The sequence below is a fragment of the Oncorhynchus keta genome, chromosome 33, assembly GCF_023373465.1.
Source record: "Oncorhynchus keta strain PuntledgeMale-10-30-2019 chromosome 33, Oket_V2, whole genome shotgun sequence".
NCBI classification, from domain to species: domain Eukaryota; kingdom Metazoa; phylum Chordata; class Actinopteri; order Salmoniformes; family Salmonidae; genus Oncorhynchus; species Oncorhynchus keta.
Window position 1 is genome coordinate 3,669,787 of NC_068453.1, and position 25,018 is coordinate 3,694,804.

Here is a 25,018-nt window from a genome sequence, read left to right on the forward strand (position 1 = left end):
CATGCATCAAATACCACAGGTGTAGTAGACCTTACTGTCATAGGATGCCACCTTTCCAGCAAGTCACTTTGTTAAATCTATGCACTGCTAGAGCTGCCCAGTCAAGTGCAAGTACTGTTATTGCTCTAGGAGCAAGAACGGCTCAGCCTCAAAGTGGTAGGCCACACAAGCTGACAGAACGGGACCGCTGATTGCTGAAGCTTGCAGCGCGTTAAAAATCATCTGTCCTAGGCTGCAACACTCAATACCAAGTTCATAACTGCGTCTTGAAGTAACGTCGGTACAATAACTGTTCGTCAGGAGCTTCATGAAATGGGTTTCCATGGCCGACCAGCCGCAGACAAGCCTAAGATCACCATGCGCAAAGCCAAGCGTCAGCTGGAGTGGTGTAAAGCTCACTGCCATTGGACTCTGGAGCAGTGGAAACACATTCTCTGGAGTGATGAATCACGCTTCATTTATTATTATTATTTTACATCTGGTAGTCCGATGGACCAATCTGGGTTTGGCTGATGTCAGGAGAACGCTACCAGTCCCAATGCATAGTCCCAACTGTGAAGTTTTGTGAAGGAGGAATAATGTTCTGGGGCTGTTTTTGATGGTTTTGGGTTAGGCCCCTTAGCTCCAGTGAAGGGAAATCTTAACGCTGTGCTTCCAACTTTGTGGCAACAGTTTGGAGAAGGTCTTTTCCTGTTTATGCATGACAATGCCCCCATGCACAAAGCAAGGGCCATACAAAAATGGTTTGTCAAGATCGGTGTGAAAGAACTTGACTAGCATGCACAGAGCCCTGACCTCAACCCTATTGAACACCTCACCGACTGCAAGCCAGGCCTAATTTCCCAACATCAGTGCCCAACTTTACTAATGCTCTTGTGGCTGAATGGAAGCAAGTCCCCGCAGCAATGTTCCAACATCTAGTGGAAAGTCTTCCCAGAAGAGTGGAGGCTGTTAAAGCAGCAAAGAGGGGACCAACTCCATATTAAGGCCCATGATTTTAGAATGAGATGTGTATCTGACACAAGCTACATTCCTTGCCAAATGACAACCGTTTAATCACAAATTCTAAATCCAATGGTTGATTTGAAGTAGTAAAATGTGTTCCAACGAGCTGCAGTTTTGAAATAATTTCTTTGTCTATTTTCCGCTTAGGCTACTTTGCGAACTGCTAGTGCCATTCAAATTTGGTCAGCCTAGGCCAGTACACGAACAAATGCCCATCCTTTTGTGTGTGGCCTAAATGTTGTCCAGTAATACTAGCCCTAGCTCCTCTCTAAGAACCCGGTTGTCTATAGGGGCCTTGTATGTCTGTGACTCTCTGGATGGTTTGGAGAGTTGGTCTCCTAGCTAAGTCTACTGTGGTATTACTTACTATACGGTCTGGCTGTTGGGTATGATGTAGTTCACAGATTGAGAGATGGACAGGAGACAAGTAACTGACCAACTGGCTAAGATCTACCTTGAGATCTGTGGTGCATGCTACATGGAATTTTGGCGCAAAACTGAAAGTTTGACTGGACAGCATGAGTTATTCACGTGTTCACTGATACAGTTCCTTCAGAAAGTATTCACACCACCCTTGATTTTTCCAAATTTAGTTGTTACACAGTGGGATTAAAATGGATTTAATTGAATTTTTAAAAATCAGCGATCTACACAATACTCCAATGGGAAAAAAAAAAAAAAAATGCTCTGGACACTACGCTGATAGACACAGCAAACCTTCTTGCCACAGCTCACATTGATGTGCCATCCAGGATGAGCTGCACTACCTGAGCCACTTGTGTGGGTTGTAGACTCCGTCTCATGCTACCACTAGAGTGAAAGCACTGCCAGCATTCACAAGTGACCAAAACATCAGCCAGGAAGCATAGGAACTGAGAAGTGGTCTGTGGTCACCACCTGCAGAACCACTCCTTTATTGGGGGTGTCTTGCTAATTGCCTATAATTTCCACCTGTTGTCTATTCCATTTGCACAACAGCGTGTGAAATGTATTGTCAATCAGTGTTGCTTCCTAAGTGGACAGTTTGATTTCACAGAAGTGTGATTGACTTGGAGTTACATTGTGTTGTTTAAGTGTTCCCTTTATTTTTTTGAGCAGTGTATAATGATTACATACCCTACATTACTCATCTCATGTGTACAGTTGAAGTCGGAAGTTTACATACACAACTTTCTTGTTAAGAAACTACAGTTTTGGCAAGTCTGTTAGGACATCTACTTTGTGCATGACACTAGTAATTTTCCCAACAATTGTTTACAGACAGATTATTTCACTTACAATTCACTGCATCACAATTCCAGTGCGTCAGAAGTTGACATACACTAAGTTGACTGTGCCTTTTAAACAGCATGGAATATTTCAGAAAATTATGTCTTGGTTTAGAAGCTTCATTGACATCATTTGAATCTATTGGAGGTGTACCTGTGGATGTATTTCAAGGCCTACCTTCAAACTCAGTGCCTCTTTGCTTGACATCATGGGAAAATCCAAAGAAATCAGCCAAGACCTCAAAAGAAATTGTAGACCTTCACAAGTCTGGTTCATCCTTGGGAGCAATTTCCAAACGCCTGAAGGTACCACGTTGATCTGTACAAACAATAGTATGCAAGTATAAACACCATGGGACTACGCAACCATCATACCTCTCAGGAAGGATACGCGTTCTGTCTCCTAGAGATGAACGTACTTTGGTGCGAAAAGTGAAAATCCCAGAACAACAACACCAAAGAACCTTGTGAAAATGCTGGAGGAAAACAGGCACAAAAGTATCTATATCCACAGTAAAACAAGTCCTATATCGACATAACCTGAAAGGCCGCTCAGCAAGGAAGAAGCCACTGCACCAAAACCGCCATAAGAAAGCCAGACTACGGTTTGCAACTGCACATGGGGACAAAGATCGTACTTTTTGGAGAAATGTCCTCTGGTCTGATGAAACAAAAATAGAACTGTTTTGCCATAATGACCATCGTTATGTTTGGAGGAAAAAGGGGGAGGCTTGCAAGCCGACGAACACCAACCCAAACGTGAAGCACGGGGTGGCAGCATCATGTTGTGGGGGTGCTTTGCTGCAGGAAGGACTGGTGCACTTCACACAATTGAAAGCATCATGAGGAAGAAAAATGATGTGGATATATTGAAGTGACATCTCAAGACATCAGACATGTTAAAGCTTGGTTGCAAATGGGTCTTCCAAATGGACAATGACCCCAAGCATGCTTCCAAGGTTGTGACAAAATGGCTTAAGGACAACAAAGTCAAGGTATTGGAGTGGCCATCACAAAGCCCTGACCTCAAGCCTGTAGAGAGTTTGTGGGCAGAACTGAAAAAGCGTGTGCAAGCAAGGAGGCCTACAAGCCTGTCTCAGTTATACTAGTTCTTTCAGGAGGAATGGGCCAAAATTCACCCAACTTATTGTGGGAAGCTTGTGGAAGGCTAACTGAAATGTTTGACCCAAGTTAAAAAATGTAAAGGCAATGCTACCAAATACGAATTGAGTGTATGTAAACTTCTGACCCACTGGGAATGTGATGAAAGATATGAAAGCAACTGAAATCAATCATTCTCTCTACTATTATTCTGACATTGCACATTCTTAAAATAAAGTGGTGATCCTAACTTGACCTAAGACTGGGAATTTTAACTCTGTGAAAAACTGAGTTTAAATGTATTTGGCTAAGGTGTATGTAAACTTCCGACTTCAACTGTAAACTCAGCAAAAAAATTAACATTCTCACTGTCAACTGCGTTTATTTTCAGCAAACTTAACATGTGTAAATATTTGTATGAACGTAAGATTCAACAACTGAGACATAAACTGAACAAGTTCCATAGACATGTGACTAACAGAAATGGAATAATGTGTACCAGAACAAAGGGTGTGTCAAAAGTAACAGTCTGTATCTGGTGTGGCCACCAGCTGCATTAAGTACTGCAGTGCATCTCCTCCTCATGGACTGCACCAGATTTGCCAGTTCTTGCTGTGTGATATTACCCCACTCTTCTACCAAGGCACCTGCAAGTTCCCAGACATTTCTGGTGGGAATGGCCCCAGCTCTCACCCTCTGATCCAACAGGTCCCAGGCGTGCTCAATGGGATTGAGATCCGGGGTCTTCGCTGACCATGGCAGAACACTGGCATTCCTGTCTTGCAGGAAATCACGCACAGAATGAGCAATATGGCTGGTGGCATTGTCATGCTGGAGGATCATGTCAGGATGAGCCTGTAATAAGGGTACCACATGAGGGAGGAGGATGTCTTCCCTGTAACGCACAGCATTGAGATTGCCTGCAATGACAACAAGCTCAGTCGGATGATGCTGTGACACACCGCCCCAGACCATGACGGACCCTCCAATTCGATCCCGCTCCAGAGTACAGACCTCGGTGTAACGCTCATTCCTTCGACGATAAACGCGAATCCGACCATCAACCCTGGTGAGACAAAACCGCGACTCGTTCAGTGAAGACCACTTTCTGCCAGTCCTGTCTGGTCCTGCGACGGTGGGTTTGTGCCCATAGGTGACGTTGTTGCCGGTGATGTCTGGTGAGGACCTGCCTTACAACAGGGCTACAAGCCCTCAGTCCAGCCTCTCTCAATGATGGAGGGATTGTGTGTTCCTGGTGTAACTCGGGCAGTTGTTGCCATCCTGTACCTGTCCCACAGGTGTGATGTTCGGATGTACTGATCCTGTGCAGGTTTTTGATGCACGTGGTCTACCACATCTCCCTTTAGCCTTGTATTCGGCGTCTCACAGTACTGACATTTCTTGCAATTTATTGACCTAGCCACATCTGCAGTCCTCATCCCTCCTTGCAGCATAGCTAAGGCACGTTCACACAGATGAGCAGGGACCCTGGGCATCTTTCTTTTGGGTTTTCCAGAGTCAGTAGAAAGACCTCTTTTAGTGTCCTAGGTTTTCAGAACTGTGACCTTAATTGCCTACCGTCTGTAAGCTGTTAGTGTCTTAATGACCGTTCCGCAGGTGCATGTTCATTAATTGTTTATGGTTCATTGAACAAGAATGGGAAACCGTGTTTAAACCCTTTACAATGAAGATCTGTGAAGTTATTTGGATTTTTATGAATTATCTTTGAAGGACAGGGTCCTGAAAAGGGGACGTTTCTTTTTGTTGTTGAGTTTATATAGCTCTATTAGCCTAAACCTGTTCCACACCTGTCAGTCCGGACTGAAGGGAGCAGTGAGCCTTGCCATTAGGCAGAATGGCAGATATCAGTCATTGTTTGTGCACCGTGTTCATTTCTTATCTGTAATTGTTTTTCCGTCAACAGTACATTTTTGTCTTTCTCATCCACTCTCCCTCTACCTCTGTTTTGCTTTTCTCCCCCGTGTTTTCCGGCTGTCTCTCTTTCTTTCTCTCTCTCTCTCTTTCTTTCTTTCTCTGTGTCTTGTCTGTCTTTGTGGAATACCAGTTATAGTTTCTGAGGGTTGAAGTCTGAACGACTGACCGAGGGACCTGAGAACCTCCCTACACCATCTCACCCTGTCTCACCCGCCTCCCTCAGAGGGAGAGAGCAGCCACTACAGCCAACATGGTGCTGTCACAGAGACAACGAGACGAACTGTAAGTACACGCGCGCACACACACGCACACACTAGTGATATGGGTGGGAGAGGATCGATAGTTACATATCGCAATATTATTTTGGGCGATATTACATTGATACTTTGACTCAAAGTATTGATTTGTAATGCTAGGTAGCATTTAGCTAGCGATATCTGGCTGTACATTTGCCAAAACGCCGATATTTTTCATCCTATGGTTTGTTCTAAATCTTCTGCGCCTATTTCCTTGACTGCTCAAAACAAATTTTGTCATGCTCTTTTTTTTCTCTCTGCAGCAGGAATATAGTGAGCAATATGTTTGGAACATCAGATTGCAATAAAATCTCAGTATCAAATCGCAATACATATCGTATACACATCATTTTGTGAGGTCCCAGGCAATTCCATAGCCCCAATTTTTTGGGGTGTGTGTTCTGATGTTTTCACACTTGGTCCCTTTCAGACAATGTTTTTACTTAGTGCGGTTTGCTTAATTTTTTTAGTGCAGTTTGAACACGCCAAAGGATCTCAGACCCCTCAAAAGAGCCCCCGATGTGAAACGAACAGAGGTTTTTTGAGTTCTCTCTTTTGTGGCACCAATGTGAGGGTTTATGGCAGAGTAACCGGTGTTGCAGTACTCTAGTGGCTGGTGTGGGAATTATGACATGCGAGCTTGGGGAGCTTTGCATTAACATTGTCCTAAAAAGGGAACTGGAGGTGGTCTCGGTTTGCTTCAGGGGCTTTTTTGAGGGGGTTTGAGTTCCTTTTTAAGCGAACTGCACTGAGTTCACAAAAATTTGCTGAAAGAGAACATGTGAGAAAACACCCTTAGATGGGCATTTGAAATGATTTCACTATTTAAATAATATCATTATTTTTGGGGGGATATCCGGATAGTTGAAGATATTTGCTCTAGTCTCTTGACCAATCAGAATTATGCTTAAAAAGGCCACAGCAAACAATGCACACTTATTTTTAGGGTAATATTCGGGGAGTTTTGGGGTAACAGTAGCCTACGCTAAAAACAGTGAAAAGTCTGCTGTTCGCCATCATAAAACTGATTTCAGATTATTATTATTTATTTATTTTGTGTTTTTTTTGCCTTGATCTGTGTCAGGTCTTGTGGACCCTCGGTTTGTACGCGCCTGTAGGCTAATTTGAAGTGGGGAAAATAGCATATGGTTGTCAGGGCTGACCGGAGGGCAAGATGTGCTATGATATTAAAATGTATTTTCTTGTAAAACCAGGGGAGAATGACAGTCCCCTCTCATTGAAGCCATGAAGGTTAATGTTAACCAGGGAACTGCAGGCTGTTTTCAGAACTCTGTATCCCCAGGGCTCTACGCTGACCCTTTTTTGCAAGGTGTTCGAAGTTAAAACATGTAGGCGCAGACAAAGAAATTTAGGCACACAGTGAAAAATACTTGATCAGGATTGAGGGAAAGATGAACAGAGCAAAGTCCTTGATGAAAACCTTCTCAGGACCTCAGACTGGGGGTCAAGGTTCACTTTCCAACAAGACAAAGACCCTAAGCACACAGCCAAGACAACACAGGAGTGGCTTCGGGACTCTGAATGTCTCTGAATGTCCTTGAGTGGCCCAGCCAGAGCCCGGGCTTGAACCCGATCGAACATCTCTGGAGAGACCTGAAAATAGCTGTGCAGCAACGCTCCCCATCCAACCTGACAGAGCTTGAGAGGATATGCAGAGAAGACTGGGAGATACTCTCCAAATACAGGTGTGCCAAGCTTGTAGCGTCATAACAAGAAGACTCATGGATATAATCGCTGCCAAATGTGCTTCAACAAGCACTGAGTAAAGGGTCTGAATACTTATGTAAATATGACACACACACACACACACTCACATTCTCTCCCTCTCTGACACTCACACATATTACAATTATCCAAAAGCCATTTGAGGAGTGCTGATGATGTCAGAGATTTTTTGTTGCTGCTCATAGAAAATGTAGCCCTCATCAGAGAATGGAACCAGGCTTGCCACTCAGACATGCAACTCTGTGCGCGCGCATGCGGTTTTGGTCGTGTTGGTCGATCTGCTTCTCCTGAGTGTCGCCATGTTTCCATGACAACCACACACACACCATCTGTGATTCAATTCTCATTGTCGTTTTCCTAGAGGAAACATATCACTGGACTTCACACTCGAGCACACACACCCACTTTCACTGCAGCACAGCTTCTGCCAGACAGACAGGGTGTGGTCTCTTTCTGCCTTAAGGTGGAACTGAGATTTCTCTTAAGGTAGAACTGCTGATATCACTGTTGTCATTCAAGGATACATTTAGCAATAAGGCATCATAGAAAAAACTGACTCAATAAAACATGCTCGGTTGAAACTGGAATGGTGCACTAATGTAAGTTACAGATCGTTTTTGTAGGTTACATACCTTTTTTACGATACTCTGAAAACCACTCTTGGAAATTGTCCTAATATGGAAGAACTTTAAAAAGCATGACCATGGCAGCAATTAAAACACTTTTACAAGGGTTTGAGTGAGAGGTCTAACTGGTGTCTCCAGGTGGCCACACACCCCTTCAAACTGTGCACGGTTCCTAAGTAATTTCAATGCACTTTTGACTCGAGGAAAGAGGTGCTTTCTTTTTTAGCTCTCCTAGCTTTGAGTTCCGTTGAGGAACTGAAGCAAGCACACTTGCAGTTTTTGGTTTGGAATACAGCCCTGCGTCCACACCCTAACACTTTTACGGTTGTTTACGCAATCCCCAAAAGTTCCTTTATAAATCCCAATCCGGGCCAGGTGTGCATAACTCGAATCCAACGTGGATTGTTAAAGAGTCTGATATTAGTGTTAGGCTTTCAGAAGGCACTTCAGACAAACGGATTGTAATTCTGGTGCGCATAGAATGCAATCATGAGGGCTTTCAAGTGTGTGTTCCACAGCAGATGTTCTTCACAATATGACAAACAGGCTCATTCTTTCAGGACAACGCAGGGTGTCACTCATGTCATCCTTGTAACTGTGGATCAAACATGGCAGTAATAAATATTTGATAATGAAAATGTGTAGTGCACATTTGGACTCGAGGGTGTGTGCTTTTCTTCTGTGACATCAAAGCAGTGTTATAATACTCAATGTTTCCCTCACTCAGAGTAGCCCAATTAGCGAGGGGGGGGTGGAGGCATTTTGTCACGCGTGTTGCTCAACTTTATAATGGCTGTCAGTCAAAACTTATACAGCGCTGTGAAGCGGAGAACCTGAGCCCTGACGTTTTGTGTAGCATGTGTCTGTACAGCCACTGCGTTCAAATTCTCTCTCTTTCTCTGTCTCTGTGTGTTAGAAACCGAGCTATAGCAGACTACCTACGCTCCAATGGCTATGAGGAAGCCTACTCCACCTTCAAGAAAGAGGCTGAATTAGATATGGTAAGAGCACACACACACACTAACTAACCCCACACATTCCCGATTTGCAACACTAACCTATTATTTTATTTCCTCCACAACCATTTTAAACCTAGAGATCATTCTCTCATATTTCCATTTCTTTCTTCCACAGAATGAGGAGTTAGATAAGAAGTACGCTGGTCTTTTGGAAAAGAAATGGACCTCTGTCATCAGATTACAGAAGAAGGTGATTGTTGACGTCACGTTTGTGGTGTTATGGTATTTGATGTGTTTGTCAGTTGACTGTGACTTGTATGTGTGAACAGTGCATTTGGAAAGTATTCAGACTAGGGATGCACAGATATTACATTTTTGGCTGATACGATATCTGATATTTTCCTTGCCCAAAAAAAATACCGATAACTGATATTTAACAGTTTAGCTGCCTTTTTTAAGCATTCTAGTTAAGTTAAATAGTTGAAAAACACACACACCAAAAAGTTATTTTGTTGGCATTTACGTATGTCCCCCATTACCAGTAAAACATAGTCAAAACCTATTTCTTTAATTTACTTGCTGTGCTGTTTTGTTGTTCATTTGTTCAGTCGTTTCATTCTCAACCAGGATTTCATCATACATGTCAAGCGGTGAAGTTTCAGCTCTGTCTGTCCGTCGCCTCTTCTGTCGTGGGTCCTCTTCTTCGGTGGGCACTGTCACTGTGTCCGTTTCCATCTTGTCCAGCTGTGTCTGTAACATTTCACGTAAAACCCTGTTTCTAGTCTGCATCGAAGTAGCGGTCCTTGTACCGAGCATCGAGTATGGTGGCGACACAGTAAAGAGGCTCAGAGAGAATGCCACCGAGTCGTTTTTTCACAGCCACAAGTAGCGTACTTTTGCAAGTTATAACCCCACGGTCTGTGTCGGCAGTGTAGTTGAGCAGGCGTTTACATGCCATGACAGAGGGTATCACGTCTGCTGCAGACACAGTTGATGAGCTTATTTCTTGAGTCAGCTGTTCGAATGGAGGTTGGAGTGTGTGTTCATGTTTCAAACGTGTTCTCAAATGCCATTGAAATGGCAGCAGTGGTAGGAGAACCAGTACATTCTTGAGCAACGCAATACTGTTTTCCATATTACACGATCCTCGTCGACTAACTGTGCTGTCAGACTCCGCATGCCCATGGGGCTGACATCGCTGTTCCAAACGTTAGTCATGAAGCTAATAGCAGTGACGCCCACAGCAAGGAACTCATGGATGTGCTTTTTAACAAGAATGTGTAACTCTGGTAGGGTAACATTGGAAAAAATAGCGCCTACTTGGTATTGTGTACCGGGGCTCAAGGTGCTCGACCAGTCGGCGAAAGCCAACATCATCCACGATAGAGAACAGTTGATTGTCAAGGGCAATGAATCTCATTATCTTGGCGTTTAATGGATTTCACCTTTTGAGTTGCGTCGCTGAAATGTTCTTACTCTTTCAAATGACTGCTCGACTTTAACTTGTTTAGTTGTTGGAAATGTGAGCTTTGTTTTTTTCCGCTTTTTTTCCCCCTAAGTAGTCGCTGAACGTCTGGGGGTGATGCACTTTCAAATGAGTAATTAGGTTTGTGGTATTGAAATATTTCACTTTCTCCCCTCTGGAAATAATAGCAGCACAAACATTGCAAATGGCCTTTATCTTCCTTTGAAACTTCAAAATAGATTCACACAGCAGACCTTGTGGGCTAGGTTAGGAATGCTGTGTTGCACGTGTAGTGCTGTATTTTTCGTGACGTCATTATGTCATCTACCAACACTACCGTTCCAAAATTTGGGGTCACTTGTGTCCATTTTTAAAATAACATCAAATTGATCAGAAATGCAGTGGAGACATTGTTAATGTTGTAAACGACTATTGTAGATAATGGAATATCAGAGGCCCATTATCAGCAACCATCACTCCTGTGTTCCAATGGCACTTTGTGTTAGCTAATCCAAGTTTATCATTTTAAAAGGCTAATTGATCACTAGAAAACCCTTTTGTTATTATGTTAGCACAGCTGAACACTATTGTTCTGATTAAAGAAGCAATAAAACTTGCCTTCAGACTAGTTGAGTATCTGGAGCATCAGTATTTGTGGGTTCGATTACAGGCTCAAAATGTCCAGAAACTAAGAACTTTCTTCTGAAACTCGTCACTCTATTCTTGTTTTGAAAAATGAAGGCTATTCCATGCGAGAAATTGCCAGAAACTGAAGATCTCATACAACGCTGTGTACTACTCCCTTCACAGAACAGCGCAAACTGGCTCTGACCAGAATAGAAAGAGGAGTGGGAGGCCCCGGTGCACAACTGAGCAAGAGGACAAGTACATTAGTGTCTACTTTGAGAAACAGACGCCTCACAAGTCCTGAAATGGCAGCTTCATTAAATAGTACCCTTAAAACACCAGTCTCAGCGTCAACAGTGAAGAGGTGACTCCGTGATGCTGGCCTTCTAGGCAGAATTGCAAAGAAAAAGCCATATCTCAGACTGGCCAATAAAAATAAAAGATTAAAATGGGCAAAAGAACACAGACACTGGACAGAGGAAGATTGGAAAAAAGTGTTATGGACAGACCATTCTAAGTTGGAGGTGTTCAGATCACAAAAAATTACATTTGTGAGACGCAGAAAAAATGAAAAGATGCTGGAGGAGTGCTTGACGCCATCTGTCAAGCATGGTGGAGGCAATGTGATGGTCTGGGGGTGCTTTGGTGATGGTAAAGTGGAAGATTTGTACAGGGTATCAAATTAAATTGTATTGGTCACATACACATGGTTAGCAGATGATAAATGTGAGTGTAGCGAAATGCTTGTGCTCCTAGTACCAACAGTGCAGTATTATCTAACATATTCACAATGACTACCTTAGCCTTCCTTCTTGTGTATATCACTCCCTTTTGCAACACCGTGCCATACCCTGTGGACGGCTCTTAATCGGAGCCAATTTCCTCTTACAACAGGACTATGGCCCAAAGCACAGCTCCAAACTATGCTAGAACTATTTAGGGAAGAGGCAGTCAGCTGGTATTCTGTCAATAATGGAGTGGCCTGCACATTCACCGGATTTCAACCCTATTGGGCTGTTGGGGGAGCAGCTTGACCGTATGGTAAGAAGTGCCTATCAAGCCAATCCAACTTGTGGGAGGTGCTTCAGGAAGCATGGGGTGAAATCTCTTCAGATAACCTCAACAAATTGACAACTAGAATGCCAAAGGTCTGCAAGGCTGTAATTGCTGCAAATGGAGGATTCATTGACGAAAGCAAAGTTTGAAGGACACAATTATTTCAGTTAAAAATCATTATTTATAACCTTGTAAATGTCTTGACTACATTTCCTAATAATTTTGCAACCCATTTCATGTACGTTTTCATGGATATCAAGAACATTTCCAAGTGACCCCAAACTTTTGGACGGTAGTGTGTGTGTATATATATATATATATATATATATATATATATATATATATATATAGTACGCACGTCAGCAATAACATCGGTTTTGCACATCAGTGTTAAACTACACATCGGGCCGGTGTTGGCATTTTTAGTTAATTTCGTCCGATTCTTATATGCTTACCGTTATATCGTGCATCCCTAATTCAGACCCCTAGACGTTTTCCACATTTTATGTTACAGCCTTATTATAACATTTTCCCCTCACCAATCTACACACAATACCCCATAATGACAAAGAAAAAAAGTTTTTTAGAAATATTTGCAAATGTATTAAAAATGTACAACTTAAATCACATTCACATAAGTATTCAGACACTTGGCATTCAGGGCAAAGAGTTCGATCTTGGTTTCATCAGACCAGAGAATCTTGTTTCTCATGGTCTGAGAGTCCTTTAGGTGCCTGTTGGCAAACTCTAAGCAGGCTGTCATCTGCCTTTTACTGAAGGGTGGCTTCCATTTGCCCACTTTACCATAAAGGCCTGATTGGTGGAGTGCTGTAGAGATGGTTGTCCTTCTGGAAGGTTTTCCACAGAGGACCTCTGGAGCTCTGTCAGTGACCACCGGCTCTTGGTCACCTCCCTGACCAAGGCCCTTCTCCTTCGGGCAGCCAGCTCTAGGAAGAGTCTTTGGTTCCAAACTTCTTCCATTTAAGAATGATGGAGGCCACTGTGTTCTTGGGGACCTTCAATGCTGCAATACATTTTTAGTACCCTTCCCCAGATACAATCCTGCCTCGGAGCTCTATTCCTTCTACCTTATGGCTTGGTTTTGCTCTGACATGCACTGTCAAACTTTTATATAGACAGGTATGTGCCTTTCCAAATAATGTCCAATCAATTGAATTTACAACAGGTGGACTCCAATCAGGTTGTAGAAACAGCTCAAGGATGATCAATGGAAACAGGATGCACCTGAGCTCAATTTAAAGTCCCATAGCGAAGGGTCTGAATACTTATGTAAATAAGGTTTTTCTGTTTTTTATTTTTAATACATTTGAAACATTTCTACAAGCCTGTTTTTGATTTGTCATTATGGGGTATTGTGTGTAGACTTTTTTTTTTTTGTATTTAAGATATTTTTGAATACGGCTGTAACCTAACAAAATATGGAAAAGTGAAAGGGTCTGAATACTTTGAATGCAGTGTATATCTGGAGTATGCGTGAAACAACACTGTTGGAGAATAATAAACAACCAACTGAACTATCACCTCTTTATTCCTCTCTTCTCGTCTTCTTTTCTAACCCTTATCTTCCAACTATTCCTTCTTTTTATACCTCTCTCTCGTCGCTCTTTCCCAATCCCACCCCTTCTCTCCTCCAGGTGATGGAGCTGGAGTCGAAGCTGAATGAGGCCAAAGAGGAGATCACTCTAGGGGGTCCGGTGGCCCAGAAGAGGGACCCTAAGGAGTGGATCCCCCGTCCCCCAGAGAGATACGCCCTGAGCGGCCACCGCTCCCCCGTCACACGGGTCATCTTCCATCCTGTCTTCTCCGTCATGGTCACCTCCTCCGAGGACGCCACCATCAAGGTGTGTGCGTGTGCTTCAATCATTTTCTAAGCTCTTGGTTTAAAAGTACAGCAAAAGTGTATGTGGACCAGGGAGCCATAGTTGGGATGCTGGCACAAGTATGAGGTGATAGGAACATAGACATATAATTATGATAGGTTTTAAAGATTTTAAAAAATCATTGCAAGGTGAAACTTTATGTATATTTTCATGCTATTGTATTATGTATCTGCCAGTTTAGACTGCATTATTTTCACTGTCAAATCTAAGATGGCTGCCATTGTCAGTTTGGTGGGCTTTTCCTTTAAGACAGCATGTCTATTTTAGAAATGGAGGATCATTTTCTAATGTTTGGTGTGTACCTGGCTGAGGTGGAAACCTTTTAAGAACCTATATTTGTCATTCCATGTAATAATTGTTGATCATTTGTGAATTGTTAACTTCACATAATTTATATGTTGGGTGTTTTGGAGGATGCCATGAACATTGAGCTGTTATAAGATGGCGCCGAAGAACATGGCTGACGTTTTACATTCTCCCAACCCAATTGTGCTATTTTGTTACTTTTTTTTTGCGTTTTGTGTAAGTTATTTTTTTAAACTTATTGTGTACATAATGTTGCTGCTACTGTCTCTGATGACTGAAAATAACTTCTGGACACCAGAACAGCGATTACTCACCGCGGACTGGAATAAACTTTTTCCTTTAACGAGTCCGACGAGAAGGATATCCAGCTTTCACTGGACCAGGCCCAGATCCCCGCCATTTGCGTGAAGAAAAGGGGCCGCAGATCAGGCAGCCTTCTGAGAATCCGTAGGTGAGCGAGTAAACACCCACTGCCATATGTTTTTCTTGCTAATGTGCAATCATTGGAAAATACAATTTTTGACCTACGATTTAAGATTATCCTACCAACGGGACATTAAAAACTGTAACATCTTATGTTTCACCGAGACGTGGCTGAATGACGATACGGACAATATAGAGCTAGCGGGATTTTCCATGCACTGGCAGAACAGAAACGCTACCACTGGTAAGACGAGGGGTGGGGGTTTGTGTCCCTTCACATTAACAGGCTGTAGTGGAGCAGGTCGAGAGTTTTTCAAGTTCCTTGGTGTCCACATCACCAACGAACTATCATGGTCCAAATTTACCAAGACAGTCATGAAGTGGGCACGACAAAACCTTTTCCCCCTCAGGAGACTGAAAAGATTTGGCATGGGTCCACAGATCCTCAAAAGGTTCTACAGCTGCGCTGCCGGAGAGCATCCTGACCGGTTGCATCACCGCCTGGTATGGCAACTGCTCGGCGCTACAGAGGGTAGTGTGAACGGCCGAGTACATCCCTGGGGCCAAGCATCCTGCCATCCAGGACCTACAGTTGAAGTCAAAAGTTTACATACACCTTAGCCAAATACATTTAAACTCAGTTTTTCACAATTCCTGACATTTAAACCAAGTATTAATACGGCTGCGTAGTCCCATGGTGTTTATACTTATGTACTATTGGTTGCACAGATGAACATGGTACCTTCAGGCGTTTGGAAATTGCTCCCAAAGATGAACCATACTTGTGGAGGTCCTACAATTTTGGGGGGCTGATTTTATTTAGATTTTCCCATGATGTCAAACAAAGAGGCACTGAGTTTGAAGGTAGACCTTGAAATACGTCCACAGGTGCACCTCCAATTTACTCAAATGATGTAAATTAGCCTATCAGACGCTTCTAAAGCCATGACATCATTTTCTGGAATTGTCCAAGCTGTTTAAAGGCACAGTCAACTTAAGTCAGTGAACTTCTGACCCACTGGAATTGTGATACAGTGAAATAATCTGTCTGTAAACAATTGTTGGGAAAATGACTTGTCATGCACACAGTTGATGTCCTAACCGACTTGCCAAAACTATAGTTTGTTGACAAGAAATTTGTGGAGTGGTTGAAAAACAAGTTTGAATTATTCCAACCTAAGTGTATGTAAACTTCAGACTTCAACTATATATAATAGGCGGTGTCAGAAGAAAGCCCATAAAATTGTCAGAGACTCCAGTCACCCAAGTCATAGACTGTTCTCTCTGCTACCACACAGCAAGCGGTACCGGAGCACCAAGTCTAGGACCAGAAGGCTCCTCAACAGCTTCTACACCCAAGCCATAAGACTGCTGAACAATTAATAAAATCGCCACCGGTCAATTTTATTGATCCCTCCCTTTTGTACACGCAGCTACTTGCTGTTTATTATCTATGCATTCACCCCCACCTACATGTACAAATGACCTCAACTAGCCTGTAATCCCGCACACTGACTCGGGTACCGGTTCCCCTGTATATAGCCTCGTTATTTTTATTCTTATTGTTACTTTTTATTATTACTTTTTATTGTAGTCTAATTGGTAAATATTTTCTGAACTCTTCGTGAACTGCACTGTTGGTTAAGGGCTTGTAAGTAAGCATTTCACTGTAAAGTCTACACTTGTATTCGACGTGTGTGACAAATAAAGTTTGATTTGATATGGAAATCTCCACCAGGTGGGATTTTCCTCTTCCTCAACCATCCGGTGAGATTGATCCTGTTGACTCGATTAGTTTGTGCCTGTATTGGATTACTTATATTTTTGTATTTTGAAGGGGGATTGCTCATTATTTGATTGACTTTGGGAAATTTTTTTTGTTGGACTTGGACATTCAGAACTTTATTTGGGGTCTAATTGAATTGAGATTGTGAATATATACACTTTACATGGCAATATGCTTCTTTTGCTCACGTTATTCATTTTGTCTGTCTTGCTTCGGTCACTCATGAACACCGTGTTTCTTGGAACGTTTATGATAGCATAGTTTGCGATGCAAGCTGATATTTCGACTGGTGGCCAGTACTGGGAGACTTGTTCATTTGATTTTTTACGAGAGTTATGTTGTTGCTAATATGGCTGGTGTCGGGTATGACCGTAGCCATTTAGAGGTACAAACAGACATTGACCCAGGGCAAGATGAAGCAGGCCAAGGTACACCACCCTTCAACCCTGGGCCTGGCGTTACCTTTTGAAATCCTGTGGCTCAAATATATCATCACTGTTGTGTGAGTTGACAGTATGGAGGAAGATGATGGTGGTGGTAAAAGTGCCACACTTACTACTACAGTTAATTTGGGGGGAGTCAACAACACTGTCAAAGGATTCCAAGATCAAGTAAACACTCTGGAGAATGCTGTGAACAGAGAGACCAGCCTCAGAGTATGAGGAGCAACGATTTGAGGCCATGGAAGTGACAATGAAAAACTCACTCGCCCACCTGGAGCAAGCAGTGGTAAAATGTATGCTCAGAAGAGCGGAGAAATGGGACAAGGAGATCTCTAAAGTCAAATCCACAAGCACCCCATCCTCTAATATAATATTCTGCTGTCACATCCCTGATCTCAGTAATATCCCAAAAGGAGCATCATGAAGTTCCCATTCCATGTACTCAAAGCTTTTCCACAGTCCTCACGGGACCTGGTGGGTCGCTAAAAAATAAACATGTTAACAAATGGGCATGAAATGGAAGCCGGACATGTCAGAGACTGCGATGGTGAGAAAGCTCTTGAATAATAACTCTTGCTAGCAGTTTAAGAGGATCCGTCATGACTGTTGAGACGTTTGTCAAAGTCTGCTCTATAGTGGAAAAGGACATGGCTTCAAATAAGGATTACTGGGCCAAGGTGAATAACCACCAATCATAAGAGATGGTAGACCTACTAAACACATGGCCATAGCACGCTGAGTTTCCTGCCTTACTGGTAGTCCCCATAGAAGTTTGGGGCACCCAAGTGGAGGCTGTGTTAGATACAGGATACACCTTAAGCTTGATGCAGAAGCAGCTATGGTAGCAGTTGCCCAAACCATGTGAGCAGCTCATCACGTGGGATTCCAGAGCCTTTGTGCTCACTGATGGAAAGTCTCTCACACACAGACACAGCTGAAGGAAGCTGACCGTAAGGCGCTACAGTGGGTAGTGCGAACGGCCCAGTACATCACTGAGGCCAAGCTTCCTGCCATCCAGGTCCTATATAATAGGCGGTGTCAAAGGAAAGTCCAGACATTTTTCAGACTCCAGTAACCACAGTTATAGACTGTCTTCTCTGCAACCGCACGGCAAGTGTTACCGGAGCTCCAAGTCTAGGACAAAAAAATGCTCCTCAACAGCATCTACCCCCCAAGCTATACGACTGCTGAACAATTCATTAAAATCCCCCCCGTCGTCCCTCTTGTACACTGCTGCTACTAGCTGTTTGTTTGTTACCTATGCATAGTCACTTTGCCCCCCCCACCTACATGTACAGATTACCTCAACTAGCCTGCACACTGACTCAGTACCAGTACCCCCTGTATATAGCCTTGTTACTCTTATTGTGCTAATTTGTATTATTACTTTTTATTTTAGCCTACTTGGTAAACATTTTCTTCTTCTTGAACTGCACTGTTGGTTAAGGGCTTGTAAGTAAGCATTTCACGGTAAAGTCTACACTTGTTGTATTCGGCGCATGTGGCAAATAAAGTTGGATTTGATTTGAAAAACCCAATTCACTTGTGGCATGGTACTGTGTGGACCCTGGAAACCTAAAGTATTCAGACCCCGTCACTTTCTCCATATTTTGTTACATTACAGCCTTTTTATAAAAGTTATTAAATGCATTTTTCCCTCATTAATCGACACACAATACCCCATAATGACAAAGTGAACAGGTTTTTAGAAATGTTTAGCAAATGTAATAAAAATAAACTGAAAGTACATTTTATAAGTATTCAGACCCTTTAGTCAGTACTTTTGGTAGGTGATCATTCACCCCAGTCTGAGGTGTGAGTGCTCTGGAGCAGGTTTTCATCAAGGATCTCTCCGTTCATCTTTTTCTCTGTCCTGACTAGTCTCCAAGTCCCTGCAGCTGAAAAACATCACACCGCATGATCCTGCCACCACCGTGTTTGACTGTAGGGATGGTGCCAGGTTTCTTCCAGATTGGCATTCAGGCCAAAGAGTTAAATCTAGGTTTTATCAGACCAGAAAATCTTGTTTCTCATGGTCAGAGTTCTTCAGGCTCCCTTTTGGCAAACTCCAAGCGGGCTGTGGTGTCTTTTACTGAAGAGTGGCTTCCATCTGGCCACTCAACCATAAAGGCCTGATTGGTGGAGTGCTACAGAGATTGTTGTCCTTCTGGAAGGTTCTGCCATCTCCAAGAGGAACTCTGTAGCTCTGTCAGAGTCACCATCATGTTCTTGGTCACCTCCCTGACAAAGGCCCTTCTCCCTCGATTGCTCAGTTTGGCTGGGCGGCCAGCAATGGGAAGAGTCTTGGTGGTTCCAAACTTCTTCCATTTACGAATGATGGCCACTGTGTTCTTTGGGACCTTCAATATTGCAGAAATGTTTTGGTACCCTTCCCCAGATCTGTGCCTCGCCACAATCCTGCCTCTGAGCTCTATTGACAAGTCCTTCAACCTCATGGCTTGTTTTTTTGCTATTTTATGCACTGTCAACTGTGGGACCTTATATAGACAGGTGTGTGCCTTTCCAAATCATGTCCAATCAATTGAATTTACCACAGGTTGACTCCAATCAAGTTGTAGAAACATCATCTCAAGGATGTTCAATGGAAACAAGATGCACCTGAGTTCAATTTCGAGTCTCCTAGCAAAAGGTTTGAATACTTCTGTAGATAAGGTATTTCTATAAATTTGCAAAACAATCTTAACCTGGTTTCGCTTTTTCGTTATGGGGTATTGTGTTTGGATTGATCATTTAAAAAAAATGTATTTAATCTATTTTAAGAATAAGGCTGTAACGTAACAAAATGGGGAAAAATTTAAATAGGTCTGAATACTTTCAGAAATCACTGTATACCCCACTTTGCTGACCTTGCCTCTCCGTTGAACAACCTCATGCAGAAAGGAGTGAAGTGGGAATAGACTGAGAAATGCCAGCAGTGTGTGGACCAGCTGCATCGCCCTAGAAAAGCCTCCGGCTCTCACAACCTGACCTTGCCTTTCCAGGTACAAACTGACGCCAGCGGCGTGGGTCTTGGAGCAGTCCTGACACAGAAAATCAATGGGGATGAGAGGGCCATAGCATATTCCTCCAGAGGTCTGAAAGGGGCAGAGTACAACTGCTCTACTTTGGGAAAGTAGTGTGTTGTGGGCAGTTGAGAATGGCGCCATTATTTGGATGGAGTTCCGTTTTATGGGCTGCAATTGTTCAAGTATGTTACTGTAGAGGCTACATGAATGTCGGCCCAGACAAGGGCTGCAGAACCGCCAGACAACCCAGTGATGGCTCCTTATGTGGCTCGCTAACAAGCATCTTGTGCCTCTGATCTGCCCGACATCCCTCGCGGAGATTGTATGTGCTCAAAATGACTGCGTGAGGGGATTGAAAGCAAGAGGCGACACATGATGACCGGCCTGACGGGATTGGATGGAAAGTACACCAAGACGTTTCCCAAGAGCAAGAAGGGAAATGCCTTTCTACTTATGATTGTGTGGACTATTTCACAAAGTGGGGGGAGCTTTTCTGCCTCCCGAGACAGCAAGACTCAGACTGCCAAATTATAAAAGGGACACCCATCTTGTGAAGAGTCCATCTAAATTCATCGTCTCTGATCGTGGTTCCCAGTTCACGAGCAAAGTCCTCTCAGACATTTTGATAAGTGGGGGGTGATCCAAAAGCTGACCTCCAGCTTCCACCCTTTAGATAAACCTGGAAGGGTCAACAGGACTCGCAAGACCATGATGGCGTGTTTCGTGGGTGAGCATCACAGGAAGTGGGTTAAGTAGTTGCCTGAATTCCGGTTTTACCATCAACAGCTCCAAACAAGAGTACACTGGCTGCACCCCTGCAGAACTTGCCATTGGCAGGCATCTCAAAGGGCCACTGAAGAGGCTCATACATCGAACTGTGACGCTGCCCCAAGTGTGAGGTGATAGGCACATGAACTTTAAATCTGACATAATTATATGTCTGAAAAGACCTTGCAAGGTTAAACCTTTTGTCTATTTTCATGCTGTTTTACTATGCATTTTCCATTTCTGACTGCGTTATTTTCACTGTCAAATCGAAGAATTCAATCCATTTGGTTGGCTCTCCCTTTTTAAGACTGAATGTCTCTTTTTAGAAATGGAGGAGAGTTTTGAGAAATATTTGTGTACCTAGCTGAGGTTCTGTTTGTTTTGGAAAAATATTTTAAGAACCTATATTAGCCATTCCAAGTAATAATTGTTGCTCAATCTTGTGGATTGTTAACCCCAACGACAAAGACTTCCATATGTTGATGGATTGTTTTGGAGGATGCCATGAACATTGAGCTGTTATAAGGAAATCTCCACCAGGCCGGATTTTCCTCCTCAACCATTCGGTGAGATTGATCCTGTTGACTGTATTAGTTTGTGCCTGTATTGGATTACTTATATTTTTATATTTTGAAGGAGGGTTGCTCATTTTTGGATTTGATTGACTTGGGGACGATTTTGTGTTGGGTTTGGGACTTGGACATTCAGAAATTTATTTGGGGTCTAATTGAATTACGATTGTGAATTTATACACTTTTATATGACACTATGCTTCTTTTGCTCACTTTATTCATTTTGTCTGCCTGTCTTCGGTCACTCCTAGAAACAAAGTATTTCTTTGAACTTTTATATGGTAGTATTGTTTGCAATCCAAGCTGGTTGTTTCAATAGGCCTATGTATCTTATGTAGGCCTATGGTTCCCTGGTCCACAAATGTTTTGTTTTTTTAACACATACTGTATGTCAGTGACTGTGTCCCATTAGATATTATCTCTAAGCAGCCCACCCTGTCCATTAGCTTTCGTCCTCTTAATCTTCTCTCTATCCTCTCTCTCTCTCGCTCCTACTCTTGCTCTGTTGCTCTCATTTTCCTTATTCCTCATTCAGAAAGTCACTCTGACTGAGCTCCAGAGTTCCTCTATTGAGATGAGAGAACCTTTAAGAAGGACAACCATCTCTGCAACACTCCACCAATCAGGCTTTTATGGTAGAGTGGCCAGGCACCTATAAGCACTCAGACCATGAGAAACAAGATTCTCTGGTCTGATGAAACCAAGATTGAACTCTTTGGCCTGAATGCCAAGCGTCACGTCTGGAGGAAGCCTGGCACCATCTCTACGGTGAATCATGGTGGTGGCAGCATCATGCTTTGGGGATGTTTTTCGGAGGCAGTGACTTGGAGACGAGTCAGGATCAAGGGAAAAATGACAACCTGCTCCAGAGTGCTCACAACCTCAGACTGGGGCGACGGTTCACATTCCAACAGGACAACGATCCTAAGCACACAGCCAAGAGAATGCAGGAGTGGCTTTTCTGACAAGTCTCTGAATATCCGAGTGGCCCAGCCAGAGCTTGGACTTGAACCCAATCGAACATCTCTCGAGAGACCTGAAAATTGCTGTGCAGCGAAGCTCCCTATCCAACCTGACAGAGCTTGAGAGGATCTGCAGAGAAGAATGGGATAAACTCCCCAAATACAGTTGTGCCAAGCTTGTAGAGCCATAACCAAGACTAATCACTGCCAAAGGTGCTTCAACTAAAGTACTGACTAAAATGGGATATTTCTGTTTTTTACATTTAATACATTATGGGATGTAATTATGGGATATTGTGTGTAGGTTGATTATGGGAAAAACATTTTAAAAATCACTTTGAGAATAAGGTTGTAACATAATGTGGACAAAATCAAGGGGGTCTGAATACTTTGCGAATGCACTGTAGTTTACGAGAATTCTACCAGGAAGGCTGGTCTGAATGATTGATTAATTTCATCCAGTAATCACACAATTCACTTTTTCCTATTCTAACGGCGTCTTGTTTCTTCTCATTCCTATTAACCATGTGCAGAATATCATTCACCTATTTACAAAAATGCATATTCCTCATGCTTGCTGTTCAGCCTATGGGCTCACTCTTGCAATTATCTCCTTCTCTCTCTAAACCAATGGGTGTAAATCTTGGGATGTATTTACAATTGATGTCGGAGGTTTACATACACCTTAGCCAAATACATTTCAACTCAGTTTTTCACAATTCCTGACATTTAATCCAAGTACAAATTCCCTGTTTTAGGTCAGTTAGGATCACCACTTTCTTTTAAGAATGTGAAATGTCAGAATAATAATAGAGAGAATGATTTCTTTCAGCTTTTATTTATTTCCTCACATTCCCAGTGGGTCAGAAGTTTGCATACACTCAATTAATATTTGGTAGCATTGCCTTTAAATTGTTTATCTTGGGTCAAACGTTTCGGGTAACCTTCCACAAGCTTCCCACAATATGTTGGGTGAATTTTGGCTCATTCCTCCTGACAGAACTGTTGTAACTGAGTCAGGTTTGTAGGCCTCCTTGCTCGCACACGCTTTTTCAGTTCTGCCCACAAATGTTCTATAGGATGGAGGTCAGGGCTTTGTGATGTCCACTCAATACCTTGACTTTGTTGTCCTTAAGCCATTTTGCCACAACTTGGAAGTATGCTTGGGGTCGTTGTCGTTTTGGAAGACCAATTTGTGACCAAGCTTTAACTTCCTGACTGATGTCTTGAGATGTTGCTTCAATATATCCACATAATTTTCCTTCCTCATGTAGCCATCTATTTTGTGAAGTGCACCAGTCCCTCGTGCAGCAAAGCACCCCCACAACATGATGCTGCCACCCAGTGCTTCACGGTTGGGATGGTGTTCTTCGGCTTGCAAGCCTCCTCCTTCATAACGATGGTCATTATGGCAAAACAGATCTATTTGTTTCATCAGACCAGGGGACATTTCTCCAAAAAGTACTGTCTTTGTCCCTATGTGCAGTTGCAAACCGTAGTCTGGCTTTTTTTATGGCAGTTTTGGAGCAGTGGCTTCTTCCTTGCTGAGAGGCCTTTCAGTTCTGTCGATATAGGACTCGTTTTACTGTGGATATAGATATATTTGTACCTGTTTCCTCCAGCATCTTCACAAGGTCCTTTGCTGCTGTTCTGGGATTGATTTTCACTTTTTTCATCAAAGTACGTTCATCTCTAGGAGACAGAACGCGTCTCCTTCCTGAGCGGTATGACGGCTGCGTGGTCCCATGGTGTTTGTACAGATGAATGTGGCGTTTGGAAATTGCTCCCAAGGATGAACCAGACTTGTGGAGGTCTACAAAAAAAAATCCTGAGGTCTTGGCTGATTTATTTTGATTTTCCCGTGATGTCAAGCAAATGGGTACTGAGTTTGAGGGTAGGCCTTGAAATACGTCCACAGGTACACCTCAAAAATGATGTCAATTAGCCATAAGCTATTCAGAAGCTTTTGAAGCCATGAAATAATTTTCTGGAATTTTCCAAGCTGTTTAAAGGAACAGTCAACTTAGTGTATGTAAACTTCTGACCCACTGGAATTGTGATACAGTGAAATAATCTGTCTGTAAACAATTATTTGTGTCTTGCACAAAGTAAATGTCCTAACCGACTTGCCAAAACTATAGTTTGTTTACAAGAAATGTGTGAAGTGATTGAAACACTTAGGTTGGAGTCATTAAAACTAGTTTTATGTAAACTTCCGACTTCAACTGTATATGTCAACTTACCCTCGTTCTCTCACTTGCTGTTTTTCAGCAACAGTTTTCGACAACCTTCCACCACCAGCTATAATAACCTTAAGGCACATCATTGGAGCTCCTCTTCCCCAGTGGGGTGGGTTTCGATGCCAGCAGCCCCACATCAAATCAAATGTATTTATATAGCCTTTTGTACATCAGCTGATATCTCAAAGTGCTGTACAGAAACCCAGCCTAAACCCCCAAACAGCAAGCAATGCAGGTGTAGAAGCACGGTGGCTAAAAACTCCCTAGAAAGGCCAAAACCTAGGAAGAAACCTAGAGAGGAACCAGCCTATGAGGGGTGGCCAGTCCTCTTCTGGCTGTGCCGGGTGGAGATTATAACAGAACATGGCCAAGATGTTCATAAATGACCCGCATGGTCAAATAATAATAATCACAGGCACAACACGGCCAGGTGGACTGGGGACAGCAAGGAGTCATCATGCCAGGTAGTCCTGAGGCATGGTCCTAGGGCTCAGGTCCTCCAAGAGA

The 25,018-nt window shown here is 43.0% G+C and overlaps 1 protein-coding gene across 4 annotated transcripts in view; it reads left to right on the plus strand.

Annotated features, from left to right (window-relative positions):
- The window catches only part of LOC118366054 (lissencephaly-1 homolog B), a 46,550-nt gene that overhangs the window by 8,697 nt on the left and 12,835 nt on the right, over positions 1-25,018 (plus strand). For all 4 annotated transcript variants that reach the window (XM_035748383.2, XM_035748384.2, XM_035748386.2 and 1 more), the window contains exons 2-5: positions 5,440-5,591; positions 8,894-8,978; positions 9,112-9,186; positions 13,740-13,946. In XM_035748383.2, the coding sequence (XP_035604276.1) occupies positions 5,560-5,591; positions 8,894-8,978; positions 9,112-9,186; positions 13,740-13,946 (399 nt within the window). In that variant the 5' untranslated portion in view covers positions 5,440-5,559. The remainder of the gene's footprint in view (positions 1-5,439; positions 5,592-8,893; positions 8,979-9,111; positions 9,187-13,739; positions 13,947-25,018) is intronic.